Below are 19,925 nucleotides of genomic sequence, written 5' to 3'. Positions count from 1 at the left end.
ATGCTGGCATTTGCAGGCAGAGAATTAGCCAGTTGAGCCATTGCACCAGGTCCCCAAAAACCCACATTAAAAAACTGATGGTCACACACATTTAGCAGCTTGTGAGGGCAACAAGATAAACACATTGCCCCACAATGGGCTTTGTCTGACTGGCTCTTCCTCCTGCGTAAGTTGTAAAGCGCTTCAGGCCTCCCGCAGAGGTCACTTGTTTTATGAAGCCTCTTCCACTCCTGCAGCTCCCTTGGTCAGGTACTGAGCCAGGCCCTTCTGTTGCACAAGTGAGAGGCCAGAGAGGGAACAGATGGGCCGAGCATGTGTGTGCCCTAGGGACAAGAGCTCAGGCTCCCACCTGCTCTCCTCATTTATTAGCTATGTGACTTGAGGGTGTGACTGAAACTTCAATTTCCTGATGGGGACACAGGGACAGGGATATCTACTTAAAAGATTTGAAAGATTTGTTTGACAGGCAAAGTGAGAGACAGATGGAAAGAAAAAGGTTCCACAGGGTGGTTTACTCCCCACATGGCTGCAATATTCAGGTCTAGGCCAGGCTGAAGCCAAGAACCCAGGAATTCTCTCTGTCCTGGTCTCCTACGAAGGCCACAGCACCTGGGACCGTCTTCCACTGCCTTCCCTTGGACATCACCAGCAAACCAGTCCCGGAGCACAGCAGCCAGGACTGGAACCAGCACTATGCTACGCGATGCCGGCCTTGCAAGCAGCGGCTCAGCTGCTGGTGCCACAGTGCCACACAGCTGAAAGACATGAGCTATAAAGCAGGCATTTTCGGCTGGTGCCAGTTATAGTCCGGCTCTTGGGAGAAAGGGGAAAGTAATCTGTATAGGGCCCAGTGCAGTAGCCTCGCGGCTAAAGTCCTCGTGTCACCCACACCAGGATCCCATATGGGTGCCGGTTCTACTCCCGGTGGCCCCACTTCCCATCCAGCTCCCTGCCTGTGGCTTGGAAAAGCAGTCAAGGATGGCTCAAAGCCTTGGAACCCTCCACCTGTGTGGGAGACCCGGAGGAAGCTCCTGGATCCTGGCTTCGGATTGGTGCAGCTCTGGCTGTTGCCACCGCTTGGGGAGTGAGTCAACAGATGGAAGATCTTCCTCTTTGTCTCTCCTCCTCTCTGTATATCTGCCTTTCCAAAATAAAGAAATAAATCTTAAAAAAAAAAAAAGGAATCTCTATGATAGCGGTCTATCCCAGGACCACAGTGCATAAGCCGGAGTTTAATCAGCAGTACTACACTCCCAGAGAGGGACAAGCAGGCTGAGAAGCTACCACAGCCCTGTGAAGTGATCACTGCTGTCGCCTGGGGCATGCAGCTGTTGCATTCCTCGGTGTTACTGAGGAAAGCAGCGCCCAGGTGTCCTGTGTTACAGCACCCAGGTGTCCTGCTTTCCCACGCGGGCGGCCTGAGTCTCCTCCCAGGTGCTGGCGAGCCCAGCACGCGTCCACAGCAGCTCCTGGAGCGCTCCGACGGCGTCTGCAAACTCCCCACCTCAGAGCAGGGGGCAGCGGGACCGCAGGCGGGAAGGGGCTCCCACGCCCGGGAGGTACAACCACTCAGCCCACCCTGGTCACCACCCGGGCGTTTCGGCCGGAGAGCTGTCCCGCCTTGTAAAGCCGAGGCTGGAGATTTAGGATGGACGCCCGAGGGGCTGTGTCCGCGGAAGGCGGCCCCCACGGACACGCGAAGCCAGCACCCCAGGCCCGGGGAGGCTGTGCAGGCGGCGCCAGCTCTCACCTGAGGTGGCCCAGGCTCGGCGGGCATCCAGGAGCCTCGCGGGACGCAGGAACCTCGCGCCAGGTGTCGCCCTGGACTGCGCCGGCTTCTCGGGCCGGGCCGACTTTGTGTGAGGGCGGGACGGCGGTCACCTGACCCGCGCCACCTGATTCGTGGAGTACACGTCTCGGCGCGGTGCACCCTGGGAATTGTAGTTTCCACGAGGCGTATCCGGGCACAGGTTAGCAGGCTTGGGGGCTCAGGTATGAAGAACAGCCAGGCCAATTTGAGGGGCGTCCGGAGTCCACAACGGTTTTTGGAGAGCCTTCCACCACTGTGGTGAGCGAGTCTAGGCCTGCTTTCCACGGTCCTGGAACCTCGGCTCTACCGGGCCGAGCCTTCTAGTCCCGCCTTCTGCCAACTCTCCACCTATCATTGGAGAGCTTTGCGTGGGCGTTCTCCTTCATCGACCAATGGGAAGGCGATAAACAGCCATGTTGCGTGAGGTCCCGCCCCAACTCCGCCTTCTAGAATTGAAAGGTGTCCGAGCCGGGCTTCGCGCCCAGAAGCGAGCGGCGCGGCCTGCAGCAGCGATGGCCCTGCCGTTTGTCACTCTCGGTATCGACTTGGGCACCACCTCTGTGAAGGCCGCTTTGCTGGAGGCCGCGCCCGAGCACCCATCGGGGTTCGTGGTCCTGGCGAGCTGTGCCCGAGCTGCACGGGCGGAGGCGGCGGCCGAGAGCGCGGCGGCCGGGCCCCAGGTGAGGCAGCGTCCTGGGGCCGCGCCACCTCGGGAGCCTTCTGCACACCCCTTTCCTCCTGCCGCTCCTTTGCCTCCTGTCTGCCCGCCTGCGGCCCTGCTGTGCCAATGCTGATCCGTTAGGTCCCGTGCTGGCACCGATGCCCCCCTCACTCTCCGGGCCCCAAGGCACTGGGTCCCTGTGCTCTCTGCCCTCCACTCTGTATTCTGCCCTGTGCCCCCTGTCGCTCCACCCTGCTCCCCACACTCGCCCTGTGCCCTCAAGTCCAGGATTCAGATTGTTCTCCCGGACAAAGTCTGGGCTTCTCTCCGCAAGTCAGGTGCACAACCATACCTGTCGGGGTCCTTCTTGCATTTTGCACCAGTGGACTGAGAAACTTGGTTAGGCACCACCTGCCAGCCCCATAGGCTGAATGAGACACACCTAGAAGGGAAGGTAGTGAGACAAATTGGTTTAAAAGAAGCAAAATTTTTTTGAAGGACTCAGCTTGGTAATTATCCGATGCATTTAGTGGCTTGTGGACGCTGCACAATAGAAATGGAAAGCTCTGGACAGTAGGCTGTTGCAGCACGTGTGGGCTGATTCAGAAAGGATGTCAGTCCTCCGAGCTAGAGCGTGTCTCTAAGTTCTGTTAATGCAAAATAGAAACGAGTACCAAGGAGCTCCTAGACAGCCTCGTGACTCCTGGGGGCCTCAGCTTGTTCTTCTGGGGTCCCAGCAAGCTGACTTCTAAAGCCTCTTCCAGCCACAGTCCTTGATTTATTGAGCTATGCCCCACTTCTCCCTCTTCTCCCACGCCTAGATGCACTGGCCACAAGCTTGGGCAGGATTCAGAACCCATCCTGTTCAGTAGCATTGAGGTCTTGCCATGAGTGTGGTTGGGGCATCAGCATGTTTGACGATGTCTATTTCACTTCGTTGTGTGGTGGCAAAGATGGCTGAGCCCTTGGGGTGAGCTGCACAGCTGGGGCCATGGGCCAGCGGGCTCAGTCAGTGCCCTGCTTCCTCTGTTCCACGTGGCCCTCAGCTTGGCTCACAGGCATACCGCTTGTGTGTCACCTCTGTGCTCTGTGAGGGGCTCCCAGAGGCTGATGACCATCCTCGCTGATGCCTCCACAGCTGAGCAGTGCTTGGGGGCAGAGCATTGTGGATTTCACCCGGAGTGGGCTTTGTCATTCTTGGCTCCTTCTGGCTGACATTTTGGACTGCTGTGTCCTTTGTTGTGTGTGTAGAGGGAAGGGGAGGCTGTGTGTGGTCGGATGCCTAGCCCTGGATGTTGGGAGGCGCCTTCCTGTTCCCAGATGTGACATACATTGCCAAGTGTCCCCTAGGGGACCATGGCTGCCCATCTGAGGACCACCGGGCCGTGGCGGCACCAATGGCTATGTGTTTTCTCACATCCCCACTCTGTGCTCATCTCGAGAGCCCTGCATGTACCCAGGCCGGCCTTGGTGGCTGTGTGGATGAGTAGGGATTTTAGGTCCTTGTGGACAGAAAAACCTAAGGAATTTGAGAGAAGCGGTCTGACCCTTTCTGAGTTATTCTCTCGCCCTGGGTGTCAGCTGTAGAAAGGGCTGTGGGGCATTAGTGATGAGGGGTTCTAAGTGTTCTTTTCCTGTCTCAGGTGCTAGGATTTGAGCTGCATGGAGGAGGGTGAGTGATACCCTGAGGTGCAGAGGACTGGGGACAGAGCCTTTGCTGCTTCTTGGGCTCATTGTTTTTCCTAGAGCAGTTCCCGGGCACACCCCCTCCCCTCCAAACTGTTGAACACTGCCAGCTTATCTCCTGTCCGGCCTCCTGCCCTTCTGTGCTGTCTCCACCCACACAGGCCCCTGTAAACAGGGGCTGCTCTGTTCTGGGCTGAGGCCCCACCCAGAGGCCATGCTAGGGCTCTTTAAACTAGCATTGTCCTGGAGAAACGCAAACTGGAGATGTGAACCATTGGTGTACTGTTGGATTTCCTAGGAGTTAGAGGAAGTAAGGGGAAGCAGGGGAGATGAATTTCAGTTGCAGATTTTGTTGAACTTCATGTCCAGACATCATTGTTTCCACATGTAATCATTGATATAATGATTTAACATGATTTAATTTTATTTGAAAGGCAGAGAGAAAAGGACAGAGAGGAATATCTTCTGTTTGCTGGTTCACTCCCCAAATGGCCTCAACACTTGGAGCTGGGCTGGTCCAAAGCCAGGAGCTAGGAGCTTCTTCTGGGTCTCCCATGTGGATGCAGGTTGAAGCATTCTCTGCTGCCTTCCCAGGCACACCAGCAGGAAGCTGGATGGGAAGCAGAGCAGCCGGAACTCCCAGCTTGCACCCTTATGGCATGCCAGTGCCACAGTGTCAGTCTCAATAATTTTATTAAGGAGATACAGTACACTCTTATTTTTATATCAAATCTGAATCCTATGTGCATTTAAAGCTTAAAAACATTTGTTTATACTCGGTACATGTGGCCTGTTGTGTAGGCCTAAGCAAATGTGCAATTTCTGTGCTTCCTACTTCCCCTGCGGAGGTCATGCATAGCCGGGCACTCTCTCTTCTTCCATTGCTCCTTCAGTTGATCCCCTGTCTGCCACGTATCGAATCCTTGTGAGGGTCTGGGGCTGCCTCCTCCTGAGGATGCTCTGGGCTCTGTCTCTACTCCTCGCTTCATCCTTACCCCACCCTATCTTTCTACTTTGTGCTTCTTAATCCTTGCTTGTGTCCATCAATCCCAACTTGGAACCTGCAAAATTGAAAACAAACGAACAAACAAACAAACAAACTTGACTTGAGATCTTCGGACTTGCAAGTGGGTACTTATAGTGGAAACTGAACATTAGGAAAGACTAGGAGCTGCTGGACCCCTAGAATTGGAAGGATCCACAGAAAAAACCTCAATACCTGTTGGTTTACATCCCTGGGAATGGAGTGATCGTGGGTGGTTCTGGCCATTCTGGGAGCACATGTTCGCAGGGTGGAAGTGACCAAGGTTCACCCCCAGGCAGCAGCAGTTGGCTTCTTGCCTGAGTCCCGCCCCTTAACTGCCTCCTGATTCTCTTCTGCAGAGCTCTTTGTTGCTGGGTTCATTGTAACTTTTTTTTTTTACTCGTGAATAGCCAAACCAAGCCCCTGAGCAAGGCCAGTGGGAGGTTTGGTCTCTAGAGGGAGGGGAAGGCTGTACTGCCTGGTGAGAACCAAGGGGACCTGAGCACCTGTCTTTGTAAGACCCTCAGCTTCTCCAGTTCCCTCAAGAGGCGATATTTATTGAGAATCAGAGCGCATCTTCTCTGCTCCTTCTTCTCAACTTCCATGGGCTCCTTGTCATCGTTACTTGCGATTTTATTCTGTGCCTTCGGGAGATTTTGATGTGCCAGGAACAGTTTGCTGTGGATGAAATCAAAATGAGTATTTGGCTTCAGCCATTCAGAATCCCTGTTTTTACTCAACCCCTTAAATTTAGCTTATTCCATTAATAAGTCTGACATTTGAGCCATCATTTTTGGGAGCTTTTATGTAGTAATTTCATTTTGGGATGAGGTCCCAGGTCCTTACAGGCAATTAATAATTTAAAGAAAGACACAGCCACAGCGTGCAGATTTGTGTCAAACCATTACTTGCTTTTCAGGTTGAGCGTGTAACTCCTACCCATTTGAAAGGTTTTAGAAACAGGCTCAATATCACAGTCCCTCTAACCTGATCTTGCTGCTGTCCACCCCAAGAAAGGAGAGGGTCTTTCTGGGAGTTCTTTCTCAGCCTTAAGTCCACACCACAAAATGGGATGCAGTTGCCTTCCACCTGTGCCTGAGATGTCATGCTCCATCTCGGAAAAGCAGCAGCAGGGACTTAACCGCACCTGCACATAGCTTCCTCCCACAAGAGAATATCTGTCCCCTGGGCTCATTTAAATTCCAATCATTTTACAAACAAATATCTGCTTCTCGGACCAGTCACTCTTCCGATAGGCACTGAACATCTCTCAAAATTGTCCGTCTTTCTTGTTCCACGATAGAAAAAGGGGCAGCAAAGTTTCTTTTTCTTTTTAAAAGATTTGCTTATTGAAAGGCAGAAGGACCGAGAGAGACAGAGGGAGACAATGAGAGATCTCCCATCTGCTAGTTCACTTTTCCAGTGGCTCCAAAGGCTGGGGTTGGGCCAGGCTGGAGCCAGGAGCCCGGAACTCCATCCATTTCTACTATATGTGTGACAGGGGCTCAACTACTTGGGCTATCTTCTGCTGCTTTCCCAGGTGTATTGCATGAGCAGGGGCAGTTGTAACTGGAACCAGCACTCCCCTATGAGAGGGTGACGTTGCACGTGGCTTCACTCCCCTGCACTGCACCACCAGCCCCGTATGTAAGTTTCCAGAGGATGCTGAGCTGGTGGATGCACTTACTCGTGTGATTTCCCTGTGATATGGTTTCTCCCTTTGCTTGTTGGTAAATCAGCATGTTTCCTCCTATTTAAACTGATCCGCTGTCAGGTTCACTCTAGCAAACCTGGAAAATGGAGAAGAGAAAGAAAATTTCCCTGCTAGGTTCCGTGTATCCCAGGCCCAGCTCTGTGAGTTCCTTGCCTGCTACCATGTGGAACAGTGCTTTGCTCAGCTCAGACTCAGCCAGCGGAGGGCAGCACCTGGGCTGTTTGTTGCATCCCGTCTGACCTGGGCCCCACCACATTCCTACTGCAAGTACGCCATCTCATTCATCCCCAATGTTGCTCAGAAAGTTGTGGAAGACCCAGGTGGATTTATCTGGACGGCCAGTGACCGGGAAATCCCTTGAGGCCTGCCCTCTTGCCCCCCCCCACCGCCACCCCCCTGTTTTCATCTGTCCTTGCCCAATATGTCTTGCTGTTTCCAGGGGCGGGAGCAGGATGTGAGTAGAATTGTCCAAACCCTGAATGAGTGCCTGGCAGCCCTTCCCCGGGAACAGCTCCGGAGAGTCGGGGGCATCGGCGTGTCTGGACAGATGCATGGAGTCCTGTTTTGGAAAACAGGCCAAGGTAGGCTGGACTCAGGCTGAGCTCACACAGCCGATGGTCACTTGTGGAGTAATACTGCAAAGGCTCCTGGGGAGGGTGGGGTATGCTGCAGTGGGGATGAACTATTACACGTCGCCTCCAGTATTTTGTGTGTGTCTGTCTTGCACATCTGTCATGTGCAGCTACTAAGAGAACCCGTCAGACATCCTTGGCACATTGTCTGTGAACACTTGGAGGGGAGGGAATGAGCTGTCGAATTCTGCAGAGTGACCCTTGCCCAGCTATCTGTTTCTGTCAGCATCTCTGGGCGCACGTGCCAACAACCAGGTGTTGGCTGCAGGCTGTGGGAGGTGACGAGGACACGCTGGATTTGGATATGACTTTTGTTGTTCATATAATCATAGAGATGATTTCAGAGTGTACCCAGCTTATGGGCTCAGTTGCAAAGCATCCTTTAGTGGACTGTCCTTCGAAGGGCTGCCATGGTGCAGAGGTGGGGCACCTGTCCTCTCTGGCCCTTCCGAGGAGGACCAAGCCAGTGGACAGAGATGAGCAGAACATCCCATGCCAGGTCCCAGGGTTAGAGCCTCACTGTATGATCTCATTGAACTTGCCCAGGAGCCTTCTGAGGAAGGTGACAGCACTGTCACCACTGCCCAGATGAGAAGTGCTTGAGGTCCAGGTATTGGAAGAACATGCTCAGGATTGAGGCCCAAGTGGCAGCTCCAGGGCTGCGGGAGGGTATTGTGGTCCTGGGAAGGGAGCAGATATCCACAGAATGTCCAAGGAAGAGTGAGGCTGGCCTGGAGAGCTGTGAGCTCATGGTATGGCAGGTATTAGAAATCCTTATTTTTAACTTATATATGAAGACTGTGATAATTTGATCCTTATATACTAATGTGTTAAAATTGGAGTTAACATCTCTATTTTTCCAAACATTTATTATCTCTTTTTGGGCAAAAACACTCAAAATGTCTTTTTTTAAAGATTTATTTATTTTTATTGGAAAGCCAGATATACAGAGAGGAGGAGAGACAGAGAGGAAGATCTTCTGTCCGATGGTTCACTCCCAAGCGGCCGCAACAGCTGGAGCTGAGCCAATCCGAAGCCAGGAGCCAGGAGCTCTTCCAGGTCTCCCATGTGGGTGCAGCGTCCCAAGGCTTTGGGCCATCCTGGACTGCTTTCCCAGGCCACAAGCAGAGAGCTGGATGGGAAGCGGGGCTGCCGGGATTAGAATTGGAGACCATATGGGATCCCGGTGCGTTCAAGGTGAGGCCTTTAACCAGTATGTTATCATGCCAGGCCCTCAAAAGTCTTTTTTCTAGTTTAAAAAGTAAGTAATTTGTAATTTTTTTTTTTTTAAAGAGAGAGAGAGATGGATACAAAGAGAACTCCAACTTGCCAATTCACTTCCTACTACCTGGATGGCTCCTGGCTGGGACTGAACCTGGGAGCCAGGAACGCAGTCCAGGTCTCCCACATGGATGGCAGGGACCCAGGTATTTAACCCATTGCTCCTGTCTCCCAGGTGTGCATAGCAGGAGGCTGGAGTGAGGAGCTGAGCTGGGATTTGACCCTGGGCACTCTGACTTGGGGCATGGGTGTCCTAACTGATGTCTTAACTACCAGGCCCAGTGCCCATCCCATTTTTTCACTTATAAAAGAATTTATATGGATATGAATATCAGGAACATAGTATCATGAACATGTCTGTTATCTAGCTTCAGCAAAGTCAAGGTGCTTTAAGCCAAAGATGGATGGTTGCTTTGGAGCAAGGTAGTTGGGGTCATCAAGTCCATCCCTCTCAGCCTGGAGGGCCAGCGGTTTGCAGTCTCCTGGGCTAAGTGAAAAGTGTGTCTCTGGATGTATGTGTCCTTTGTTCCCTCCCTAGGATGGGGCTGGGTGGCTATGGAAGCTGACACAGACCACCCTCCCCCCCACCCCAGTCTTCTGTCTGCCAGGCTGTCAGGGCTCTAGAAGTTGGTAGTGAGAACAGAAGGCCGTGGGTATTGGAGCTGACTTCTCAGAGGGAGTTGTAAAAGCTTTTTAAGCTCCTTAATTCTGCATTAATGAGAATAAATGTCCTTTTAATACTAAAACCCTGCCCAGAGAAGACAGCAGAGAACCGGTGATTGTGGTGTGGTCACCCGCCCTCCTTTCCCCCCTTCTCCTGGGCTCTGTGGCAACCACACAAGCCCGCAGCTGCACCGGCGGAAGGGGCTGCTGAATATTTCATTGGAGCCAGCCCACAGGCCTGCGTGTTTTGTTCTCTGTTTCTGGGAAGAAGGAGAGTCGCTGTATGGGGATGATAATGTTGATGCCTGCTTAGTGGAGTCGAGTGAAGTCATGTTCTTAGAGATCAAGTTGTGCTGGGTTTAATGATAGCCTTGATTCAGTTTGGTTTCAGTACCCACAACGCATAAGGCCCTGCGCTTGCCCCCATGGGAGATACAGAAATGAGTGGAGCCTCTTCCACCTTCCCAGCCCAGCCGGTGCAGATGGGCCCCCATGCCCAGAGCAGACAGCTAAGTGCTTTTCTGAGAGCGCAGGCGAGTGAGGTAGAGAAGAGGCCAGGGAGTCATTGGTGTCTTCTGAGAGGTCTGTGGCCAGTTTCCAAACTCCATTTTCAGGCTCTGTAAAAGCGGCAAAGAGTTGGTGATCGTAAAACCGAGCTAAGAGGCAGGTGAGCCGCAGCGGAGAGCACTTGCCGGGGACTGTGGTAGGCAGAGGGTGCGTGATGGCAGTACGTATCATGAAGCAGTAACTTGGGCAGAAGGGCTCCCTGAAGCACGGGCAGAGGACCTTGACTGGCCGTTCCTCGCAGAGGAAATACGAGTGGTGACAGGCATGTGAAGATGTCCACATCATGAGTCATCAGGAGCGCGCAGACAAAAGCCACAGTGAGGAATTGTTTGCGGGCACTGAACTGCAAGAACTCCAAAGTTTGGGGATGTCAAACACTGGCGAAGGAGATAGCTACTTGGTTCATTTAAATGCCTCTGCTGGTTGTGTAAACTAGTGTGGCCATTTGCACAGAAGAATGAAATGGCTGTTGTGATTCAGCAGTTTCAGTATTTGGGATCTGTTTAAGATGTGTCTGGGCACGAGGAGGCACAACCGTGGCTGGTGCTGCATCCTCGCTCACAGTGAAAATGTGTGATTTCGAATTGCAGGGTGTGCATGAATGACTGCACAGTTCACGTTCTACAGTGAAATGCGAAAGAATATGGTTCATTCGTGACACACTGGAGAACTCCAGAACAACTTGCTGGATGATGAGATTAACTCTTAGAACAAGAAGTGCAGCACGATTGAAAAAAGAAAACAAACTAAAAAAAAAAAATCGCACTCAACTACACACCATACAATTCTGTGGCAGTGGTTGCATTTGTGCTGCATGCTAGCGTGGGAAACACGTCCTGCTGGGTGGTAGGGTGCTTGTGCAGACTCTGCCAAAGGCTGCTGGAAAAGTCTCGGGACGGTGGACAGGCTCCTCCTCTTCATCACTACCATCTCTTGAGTCCTCTTCATGTGCCGGCCACAGTTCAGAGCGCTTTACACGGTTAACTCACTCAGCAGATGGCTGTCATACACACAAGACACACAGCCCTAACCACAACCTTAACTCTGACCCTTCCTCTTGCTACTGCCCTGACAGTGAAGCCAGCCAAGGTAGGCAGAGCCACTGGGACTCGGGGGATGGAGAGCTATGTATTTCCCGCCTCTGGGCAGCCAGACACAGTTGCCACCAGTATGTACTGGACGGCGTACCTGCTGCCTCTTTCCTCCAGGATCGGATTCAGGAAAACACCTAGGGAAGGGGAGAAATCCTGGGTGGACTGGACTCTTTTGAGCTGGTATGTGTGGGTTGAGGATTTGGGTCTGGGACAGGAGGCAACTGACCTTGCTTGTGGGAGGATGAGTTGGGAGAGGGAACTGCTGGTTCCTTAACTTGCTGTGCCATTGTGACACACAGCATCTAACCCCACACCCATGGGAACTCAGGTGTCTAGGAATACAATCAAGGCAGAAGAAAAAATAAGTGTCTTCCTCAATCCCCAGGGCTAGTGACCTATACCCTCAGGACCCTTATAATAGCATGGCTGTGGGGGCCAGAGGAGTTAGTTTGCGTGATGGGTTAGCTGAGGATTCCCTTGGGGAGCTTCTCACTCAGGGGGGCTTCAGGAACCAAGGCCTGGCTCGTTTACACGGCCTGGCAGAATAGCCAATATTCCCCAAGGGAAGGAAGCCCAAGGTCCAGAATCCAACAACGTGGAGGAGCACAGCTGTTTCCGGAGAACACATCCAGGGTTTCTGAGGGAGGGTCTGTCAGAAATACAACTCAGAGACTTTAAGGTTAGTTTGGAGGAGGGTGTCGTGATGCAATAGCGGAAGCTGCCACCTGGGACATCCTATCCCGCAATGGAGTGCAGGTTCAGGTCCTGGCTCCTTGGTTTCCTAGCCAGCTTCCTTCTAATGCACCTGGGTGGTAGCAGTTGATGGCCCAAGAGCTTGGGTTCCTGCTGTTCCATGGGAGACCTGGATAGAGTTCCTGGCGCTTGGCTTCAGCTTGGCCCAACCCTGACTATTGTGGCTATTTGGGAAGTGAACCACCAGTTGAAAGAGTTCTCTGTCTGTCTGTCTGTCTCCCTCCCTCCCTCCCTCCCTTTCAAATAAATACAATTTAAAAATTGGCCTGGGCCCAGTGCAGTAGCCTAGTGGCTAAAGTCCCCATCTTGCATATGCGCAGATCCCATCTGGGTGCCAGTTCTAATCCAAGTGGCCGTAATTCCCCTGCTTGTGGCCTGGGAAAGCGGTTGAGGACGGCCCAGAGCCTTGGGACCCTGCACCCACATGGGAGACCTGGAAGAGACTCCTGGCTCCTGGCTTTGGCTCAGCTCGGCTCATGCCGTTGTGGCCACCTAGGAAGTGAATCAGCAGATGAAAGATCTTCTCTTTCCTCCTCTCTGTATATCTGCCTTTCCAATAAAATAAACACATAAAAATCTTAAAAAATTGGCCAGATATACTAAATGATATGAAAGAATGATAACATCAATGAGGACATAACAAAAGAAAAGCATGGAAAGAACGGAAGCAGAAATATTTGGTATAAAAATTACCCAATGTTCATGGTAATCTAAATATCAATGGCATCTAAATATCATGGCATCTAAATATCAATGAGCTGAGACCAAAGGAAAAGGGAATATACATTGTTAGTTACCCTGAATCAAGCCCGGAGAATGTGAGCATGATGACAGGCCGAGGAATAGAGGGAGGGTAGGGAGCCTGGGATTATGCCTAGGGTGGGAGGAAACAATATCAATTTATAGCAGGAGTGGTAAGATGAATGATGGCAAGTGAACCGCCCCGGATGTCCTCATGTGATGGGACCAGGCACTAGCCCAGGTCCTCTAATCCCAGAGCCCAGTGTGAGCCGAGCCTCGTCCTAGGGTTGTGACTATGCCCTATACTCCCCAGCAGGAGGGATTCAGGGGCATGCTGGTGGCCTGTCGCGTACTCTCTCCCCGTGTTTAGAATGTCATCTCCTTCATTCCAGGCTGTGAGTGGACCGGAGACGCAGCATCAGTGTTTGAGCCCCGAGCCGTGAGTCACCTGGTCACCTGGCAGGATGGCCGGTGCAGCAGCAGCTTCCTGGCCTCGCTGCCCCAACCCGAGTCCCATCTCAGTGTAGCCACGGGCTTCGGCTGTGCTACCATCTTCTGGCTTTTGAAAAATAGGTATGGGCAGCTGCTCCTGGGATGGCCTGCCAGGTTTCTAGGGAAATAAAAGTAGAGTGCAGGACTGCAGTCCAGCTGATCAGCATCTCTCCAATTGCTGCATTGCGTCTCAGTGAGAGTGGCCTGGCCCGGGGTGTGGTCTCAACACCTAGATGTGGTCCACTCACTGAGGGTTCTCCATTGGGTGTTCAGTCTAACCCAGAGAACAGAAGAAGGGAACAGGAAGAGTAGGTGACTTGCCAAGGGTCAATGCTGAAGATGCAGTGGGGTCAGAGTTGTGGGGTATATCAGGCATGGTGCTTCCTCCTGGGAGACCCCTGCCCTAGGCACGACTTAGATTAGCTTGCTTTGGAGTGAGTGCAAGATTTTTATTCCCTGGGGGCGGTGGTGAGGCGCAGATGCATGGAGCACAGCCGGGGATGGTGGTGGCAGTGGCTGTCACCGAGCTGTGCGGTGCTCATCCCCCTGCCGACAGCTAGGTGCAGTACATCCTTTTGAGTCCACGCAAAACCACATTAAATTGTTTTTGGTATGAAAACCAGCCCTGAGCTCCTGAAGTCCTACGATGCAGCTGGTACCATCCAAGACTATGTCGTTGCCATGTTGTGTGGCTTGCCGAGACCCGTGATGTCTGACCAGAATGCTGCTAGCTGGGGCTATTTCAACACCCGCAGCCAGAGCTGGAACACAGAGATGTGAGTATAACCTGCAGGCCAGCTCCAAGCTGAGGGGGCTCTAGGCTGAGGGGGGTTCCAGGCTGATTGGGCTCCAGAACCAGGCTTCAGAGGGGGAGTTCCTATTTGGGAGTGGTGGAGGCCAGGAATCGGGGCTCCATGCCCCAACCTGGCACATATGGGTCCAGCATAAATGAAGCTCTGGGGCGGGTGCTCTGCTTCCCCTGCCACACTCATCTGTTTTTTCACAGCTGCTGAGATCAGGGTGGGTTCCCCAGGGTGGGCACAGCGTGGGACCCCAGTGTTCTCTGAGACCCCTGGCACACCCATCCTGTAGATGTCTAAGAACAACTCTTCCAATTTATGTGCTTTGCTTACTTTATTATTTTAAAAAGATATTATTTGTTTATTTGAAAGTCAGAGTTACAGAGAGAAGAGAAATATTCCACCTATTGATTCACTGCCCAAATGGCTGTAACAGCCAGGGCTGGGTCAGGCTGAATCTGGGACCCAGGAGCTTCTTTGGGGTCTTTCATGTTGGGTGCAGGAGCCCAAGCACTTGGGCCATCCTCTGCTGCTTTCCTAGGTGAATTAACAAGGAGCTGGGTCAGAAATGGAGCAACTAGGTCTTGAACTGGTACCCCTATGGGATGCCAGCATCTCAGGTGATGGTTTTATCTGCTATGCACAATGTTGGACCCTGTTTTAATCTTTAAAACTTTGTTTATTTTGAAAGTCAGAGAGACAAAGACAGAGATCCTCCATCCTCTGGTTCATTCCCCAGATGCCTATAATAGCCAGGACAGGGCCAAGTTAAAGCCAGGAGCTGGGAAGCTAATCTAAGTGTCCAAAGTGAATGGCAAAGACTCCACTTGAGTTGTTATCACCTGCTGCTTCCCAGGGTGTGCACCAGCAGGAAGCTAGATCAGAAGCAGAGATGCTGAGACTTAAACTATGCCCTTGGTAAATGGGGTGCAGGTAACCCAAGCTGCATCCTAACCACAGTGTCAAATATCCATCCTTAATATGTTTTAGGATAAAATTAAGAACTGGAGGTAGTAGCCTTGAAAATAACTTTTCAGATCTTTTTATGGGTCCAGCATTGTGGCACAATGGGTTTAGCCAGCACCTGCTGTATGGTATCCTGGATGAGCACTGATTTATTGCTTTCCCTGCTCATGTACGCGCGGAACCAGTGGAAGATGGTCCCAACTATGTGGAGGAGATGTGGATGGAGCTCTTGGCTCCTGGCTTCAGCCTGGTCTAGCCCCAACTATCACAGACATTTGGGGAGTGAAACAGAGAATGGAACAATGTCTCTCTCTCTTTGTAACACTGCCTTTCAAAATAAATAAATATACTTTAGGAAAAAAAAAAAGATCTTTTTAAACAATTGTTTGCCTTTTCAGGTGCAGAAGTCCAGTGCCCTGTAGTTTTACTTCCTTCAGGGCCCAAATTCTGAGCTCTGAAATAAAGCAAAAAGCACCTGATAGTGCAGGTAAAAGACTCTCCAGCATGTTTTATAAAACAGCCCCCTAGTCACTAACCCTGCGTGATGTGTGCATTGGATGGTCAGGAGACTGGCGGGTTTGCCTTTGGTTGGGACTGTGCTAACAGACCGTGACTTCATATTGAACTTGCCTGCCCCGCCTCCCTTTGCAGTGTTGGGTTCCGGGCTGGCACAGGAAGTGGGACCATGGTGACTTCCCGCTATTCTGACCTTCCCCAGTGCCCTCCTGACAGTTGATTGTTTCCTTCCCTGGATGGTGAATTCTAAGCTCATGGCTTTCTCGGGGCCAGAGGCTCTCTATGGTGACCTTGGGTTCCAGCCTGCCTTCTCCCCTGTGTGATCTTTAGCACTTTCCCGCTGCCGAGTTTCCTGGAAGTGACGCACAGCTAAGGGCCAAGTGCGATGAGGTCAACATGAGTGTCCACTTTTGTCTTGCAGACTGAAGGCCTCGGATTTTCCCGTCCACTTGCTCCCGGACATTGCTGAGCCTGGCGGTGTGGCAGGAAGAACTTCCCACGTTTGGTGTGAAATCCCGAAGGGCACACCGGTGGGTGTGGCCCTGGGTGATCTGCAGGCCTCTGTCTATTCCTGCATGGCCCAAAGGACAGATGCGGGTAGGTCTTTTGTTCCTGGCTTACACCTGTGCCTTCTAAGAGCCAGCTCTGTGCCAGCATCGCTCTGGAGCTCATCGTTCTGTGAAAGGAAAAGATCCCTCACCCTTGCACGTGGGAGCTCCCAGCCCAGCAGGTCATGCCCTGTCCCCACCATGGTCCATCTGTTCTTGTCCCTCTATGGCAGGGGTGGGGAACATCTGGCCCACTGGCCATGTAAAACCTCTGAGATTATTTGGTCTGGCCCTGCCACAGCAACCACAGGTATGACTCAAAATTCGATAAATAGGTAAATTGTTTTAAAAAATTATTTTATTTATTTGAAAGATAAAGAGGGGGCAGGAGAGAGGGAGAGGGAGCAGGAGAGAGAGAGAGAGAGAGAGAGAGAGAGAGAGAGAGAGAGAGAAATATTCAATCCATTGATTCATCCTCCAAATGGCCGCAATGGTCAGGCCTAGGCCAGACTGAAGAAGCCTGGAGCCAAGAGCTTCAACCAGGTCTCCCGTGGGTGCTGGGGCCAAAGTCCTTGGTCTGTCCTCCGCTATTTTCCCAGATTCACTAGCAGGGAACTGGATAGGAAGTGGAGCACCCAGGACATGCAAACTGGTACCCATGTGGGAGGTTAGCAGCTTTATCTGCTATGCCACAATGCCAGCCCTAACAGGCAGGCACTTTTTTAAGTTGTTTATTCTGTGTAGCTCATGAAGGACATTATAAATGTCCAAATGACCCTTGGTAGAAGAAAAGGTCCCTCCGCCTGCTCTATGGTCAGGCAGAGGAGACAGCTCTCAGCATCTGGCTGCTGTGTGGCTGACTGAGAGGCCAGATGTGAGCTGGGTGACTGTGCCCATCAGAGTCATGCTGGATCCGAGTGGAATTTCTTCTGTATGAGGTAAAAGAAACACAGCACAGTGGAGGCAGCAGCCCAGGACACAGTTCAGCAAACTTCTGTTGCAAAGGGCTGGCGGTCAGTGTCCCCAAGTGTGTGGGCTGTGCTCACCCCTACTCTTGGGCTTGACGGCCACCACAGACCACCTGTAAGGAATTGGCATAACCATGTTCTGATCTAATGGTATTCATGGCCACTGAGGTGTCAGGGACTTCGGATTTCTTTGTGTCATGAGCTGTTGTGTCCTGACGGCCATTTGGAAATGTAACAGGGGGACTAGCGGGACTGTAACATGGTGTGGCTCCTTTAGCAGGGGTCTGGTGGTTCTGCAGGTGTTAGATGTAGAGTTAACACCAGTGCCCCACACTCCTGCTCCTGCAAATCCATCAGGAGAACTGAAAGCCGAGATCCACACAAGGGCTTCCACACAGGTGTCTGCAGCAGGACTGTTCATGGTAGATGAAAAGTGAAGCAACCCAAGTGTCCATCAACCAATGAGTGGATTGAAATTGTGCTAGCTGTATGCAGCTAAAAAGAAATGAAGTGCTGAACAGTACCACAAAATGTAAGGGAATGAGGCCAGCATTGCTGCACAGTACGATAAGCCATCATCTGCTGTGCTGCTATCTCCTATGAGATCTGGCTCAGGTGTTGGCTGCTCCACTTCTGATCCATCTCCCTGCTAGTGCACCTGGGAAAGCAGCAGAAGATAGTCCAAGGGCCACGCATGTGGGAAACCTGAATGGAGGGCCAGGCTCCTGGCTGTTGGTAGAAGCCTCAGTTCCTTGCCGTGTGGGCCCATCCACAGGGATTATGACATGGCAGATGCCTGCTTTCCCCCAGAGCCAGTGAGCTGAGCAAGGGAACAGCCACTGCGGGAGATGCGGCGCCTCCTCGACCTGGTCCCTGAAATCACACACTTGTGGCCGCTCTGCCCTGTCTCGTTCACTGGAAGAGAGGATTCAGGCTCCGCCCCTTGAAAGGAGGCATGTTGGTTAACTGGTGACAGCATGTTTAGACTGAGCAGCCTCTCTCACTGCCCCATGGTGTCCACGACCTCTGCGTTAACCTGACAGACCTTCATGCCACGTTTTCTGTACCCCAGTTCTCAACATCAGCACCTCAGTTCAGCTGGCAGCCCCCATGCCTCCAGGGTTCCAGCCAGCGCAGACTCCTGATCCTGCCGCTCCGGTCGCATACTTCCCATACTTCGACAGCACCTACCTAGGGGTGGCAGCATCCCTCAACGGAGGCAACGTGCTGGCCATGTTTGTGCACATGCTGCAGCAGTGGACAGCGGATCTAGGTAAAGTGTGGTAGCCCAGCCCAGTGCTGTCAGGATGTCTGGGGATGGGGCCCACAGTGTGTTACAGCCGCCCTGGTGATTCCAGTGTGTGTACTTGTCAGGAGACCCCCGGGTTGATAGCTTTCTTCTCCGGGCCAGGTTGGTTTCCCCTGCGTTAACAGCAGGTTGGTAATTCTAAGGTGATTCAAAAGTGACTCTAAGGTGAAAGTGTACTGAAAAGAAAGGCCTCCTTGGTTTGATTTGGTTCCTTGGAATGCAGAGCTAACATCGCATGGATCAAGAAAAGCTACAGGGACTCTGACATGACATCAATAAGCTGCTGAATCATCAACCGCTTGTGTCCCCCTTGGGGCTCAGGAGCCCTATGTGTATCGTGAGGGTGGTCTGGACTATGATCAGCTTAGGATCCTGGGATTTCCAGTGTGGTTCATGACCAGGGACAGTTGAGGTGATATGTATTCATCAGTGCTTGGGTTTGGTCCCCTTGGGAGCATGGTTCCTACAGCTGTACGCTGGTGAAGAGGCTGGGTGAGAGCCAGGGCTCCCAGCGACACTTGGGAAGATGTCTTCCTGAAGTCTTCAGGGCAGTCTAGCTATCCAGACCATGTGAATCCCTAAGCCTGGAAGCCTTCTGTCACAGTGTGTGCCCCGAGGGAACTCAGCATAGTTAGCCTGAAGAGAGTGGCCACGTGAGCTCGTGCTGATCTTCTCTGTTTCTGGCAGGCTTGGAAGTCCAAGAATCCACCGTGTATTCACGCATGATCCAGGCAGCTGCACAGCAGAGAGAGACCTGCTTAACCATCACCCCAATGGTGTTGGGAGAGAGGCACCTACCAGACCAGCTGGCCTCCGTGACCAAAATCTCCTCCTCCAACCTCTCCCTGGGACATGTGACCCGGGCCCTGTGCCGAGGCATTGTTCAGAACCTGCACTCCATGCTCCCCTTTGAGCAGCTCAAAGAGTGGGGCGTGCAGCGGGTGATGGGCAGTGGGAGTGCGCTGTCCAAGAACGAGGTGCTGAAGCAGGAGGTGCAGAGGGCTTTCCCGTTGCCTGTGTCCTTCGGGCAGGACGTGGATGCAGCTCTTGGGGCAGCTCTGGTCCTGCTCCGGAGACACCTCAATCAGAAGGAGCCCTAGGCAGCGAGTTCCGGGCCTGAGGGGCTTCTGTGAAACTTTACCTACTTGGCATTCCTGACACTAATTTTGGGTTGTGTTTTTCCCAGACAGGTCTGTGGGGGAAACTTTGAAGGCTCATGAGGGTCCTTTATCAAGCTCATGGAAAATTGAATTAAAACATTGATTGATTCTGGACAAAAGATTTTGAAACTGTGCATATTTTTTTCCCTCAAAATGTATTTTCCAGGAACTTCTTAAAGACTCCATGTGCATGTGTACATGGGACACCATCTTGACCAAGATCTTACCTTCTGGATATCCTCTCGTTATACAGCCAGGGGGGGTCACCAACCAGATCCCAGAGCAGTGCTTTCCTAGAGAGACTCCCTTGGAAGTTAGCTGCAGATATCACTGTAGCAAAAGGAAGAGAGAGAAAACAAGAGCCGAGGCTCCTGGTTGGTAAACTTGTCTGTGATTCACCTGTAAACAGAGAAAAAAAAAAACAAACACAACAACTGTGGACTTCAGACGTCAGAAAGGCTGGTGGCTGTGGCTCCAGGCAAGTAGAGGACCTGCCCTGCGTTGAGCTTTTGGGTATTGATTGTACAGACATGCAGCTCA

At 52.1% G+C, this 19,925-nt stretch overlaps 1 protein-coding gene across 1 annotated transcript; it reads left to right on the top strand.

Moving 5' to 3' along the window:
- The first annotated feature begins 2,242 nt into the window (after positions 1 to 2,242).
- On the top strand, positions 2,243 to 19,517 carry SHPK (sedoheptulokinase). The gene is made up of 7 exons (XM_058676282.1): positions 2,243 to 2,490; positions 7,335 to 7,476; positions 13,019 to 13,199; positions 13,742 to 13,894; positions 15,822 to 15,997; positions 17,989 to 18,189; positions 18,913 to 19,517. Exons 1-7 carry the CDS (start codon positions 2,323 to 2,325, stop codon positions 19,323 to 19,325), a joined length of 1,434 nt encoding a protein of 477 aa, XP_058532265.1. The 5' UTR covers positions 2,243 to 2,322; the 3' UTR covers positions 19,326 to 19,517.
- Positions 19,518 to 19,925: the final 408 nt, after the last annotated feature.

Source organism: Ochotona princeps, chromosome 17 (assembly GCF_030435755.1).
Source record: "Ochotona princeps isolate mOchPri1 chromosome 17, mOchPri1.hap1, whole genome shotgun sequence".
Lineage (NCBI taxonomy): Eukaryota > Metazoa > Chordata > Mammalia > Lagomorpha > Ochotonidae > Ochotona > Ochotona princeps.
The sequence above is the reverse complement of the archived record's forward strand: the minus strand, read 5'-3'. Positions and strand labels throughout refer to the sequence as shown.

Excerpts from the sequence above, each read along its gene's own strand:
- SHPK (XM_058676282.1), top strand. The coding sequence starts at position 2,323 with ATGGCCCTGCCGTTTGTCACTCTCGGTATCGACTTGGGCACCACCTCT. Across the intron at positions 2,491-7,334 it reads GCGCGGCGGCCGGGCCCCAG|GGGCGGGAGCAGGATGTGAG; the intron begins GTGAGGCAGCGT and ends TGCTGTTTCCAG. Across the intron at positions 18,190-18,912 it reads GCAGTGGACAGCGGATCTAG|GCTTGGAAGTCCAAGAATCC; the intron begins GTAAAGTGTGGT and ends TGTTTCTGGCAG.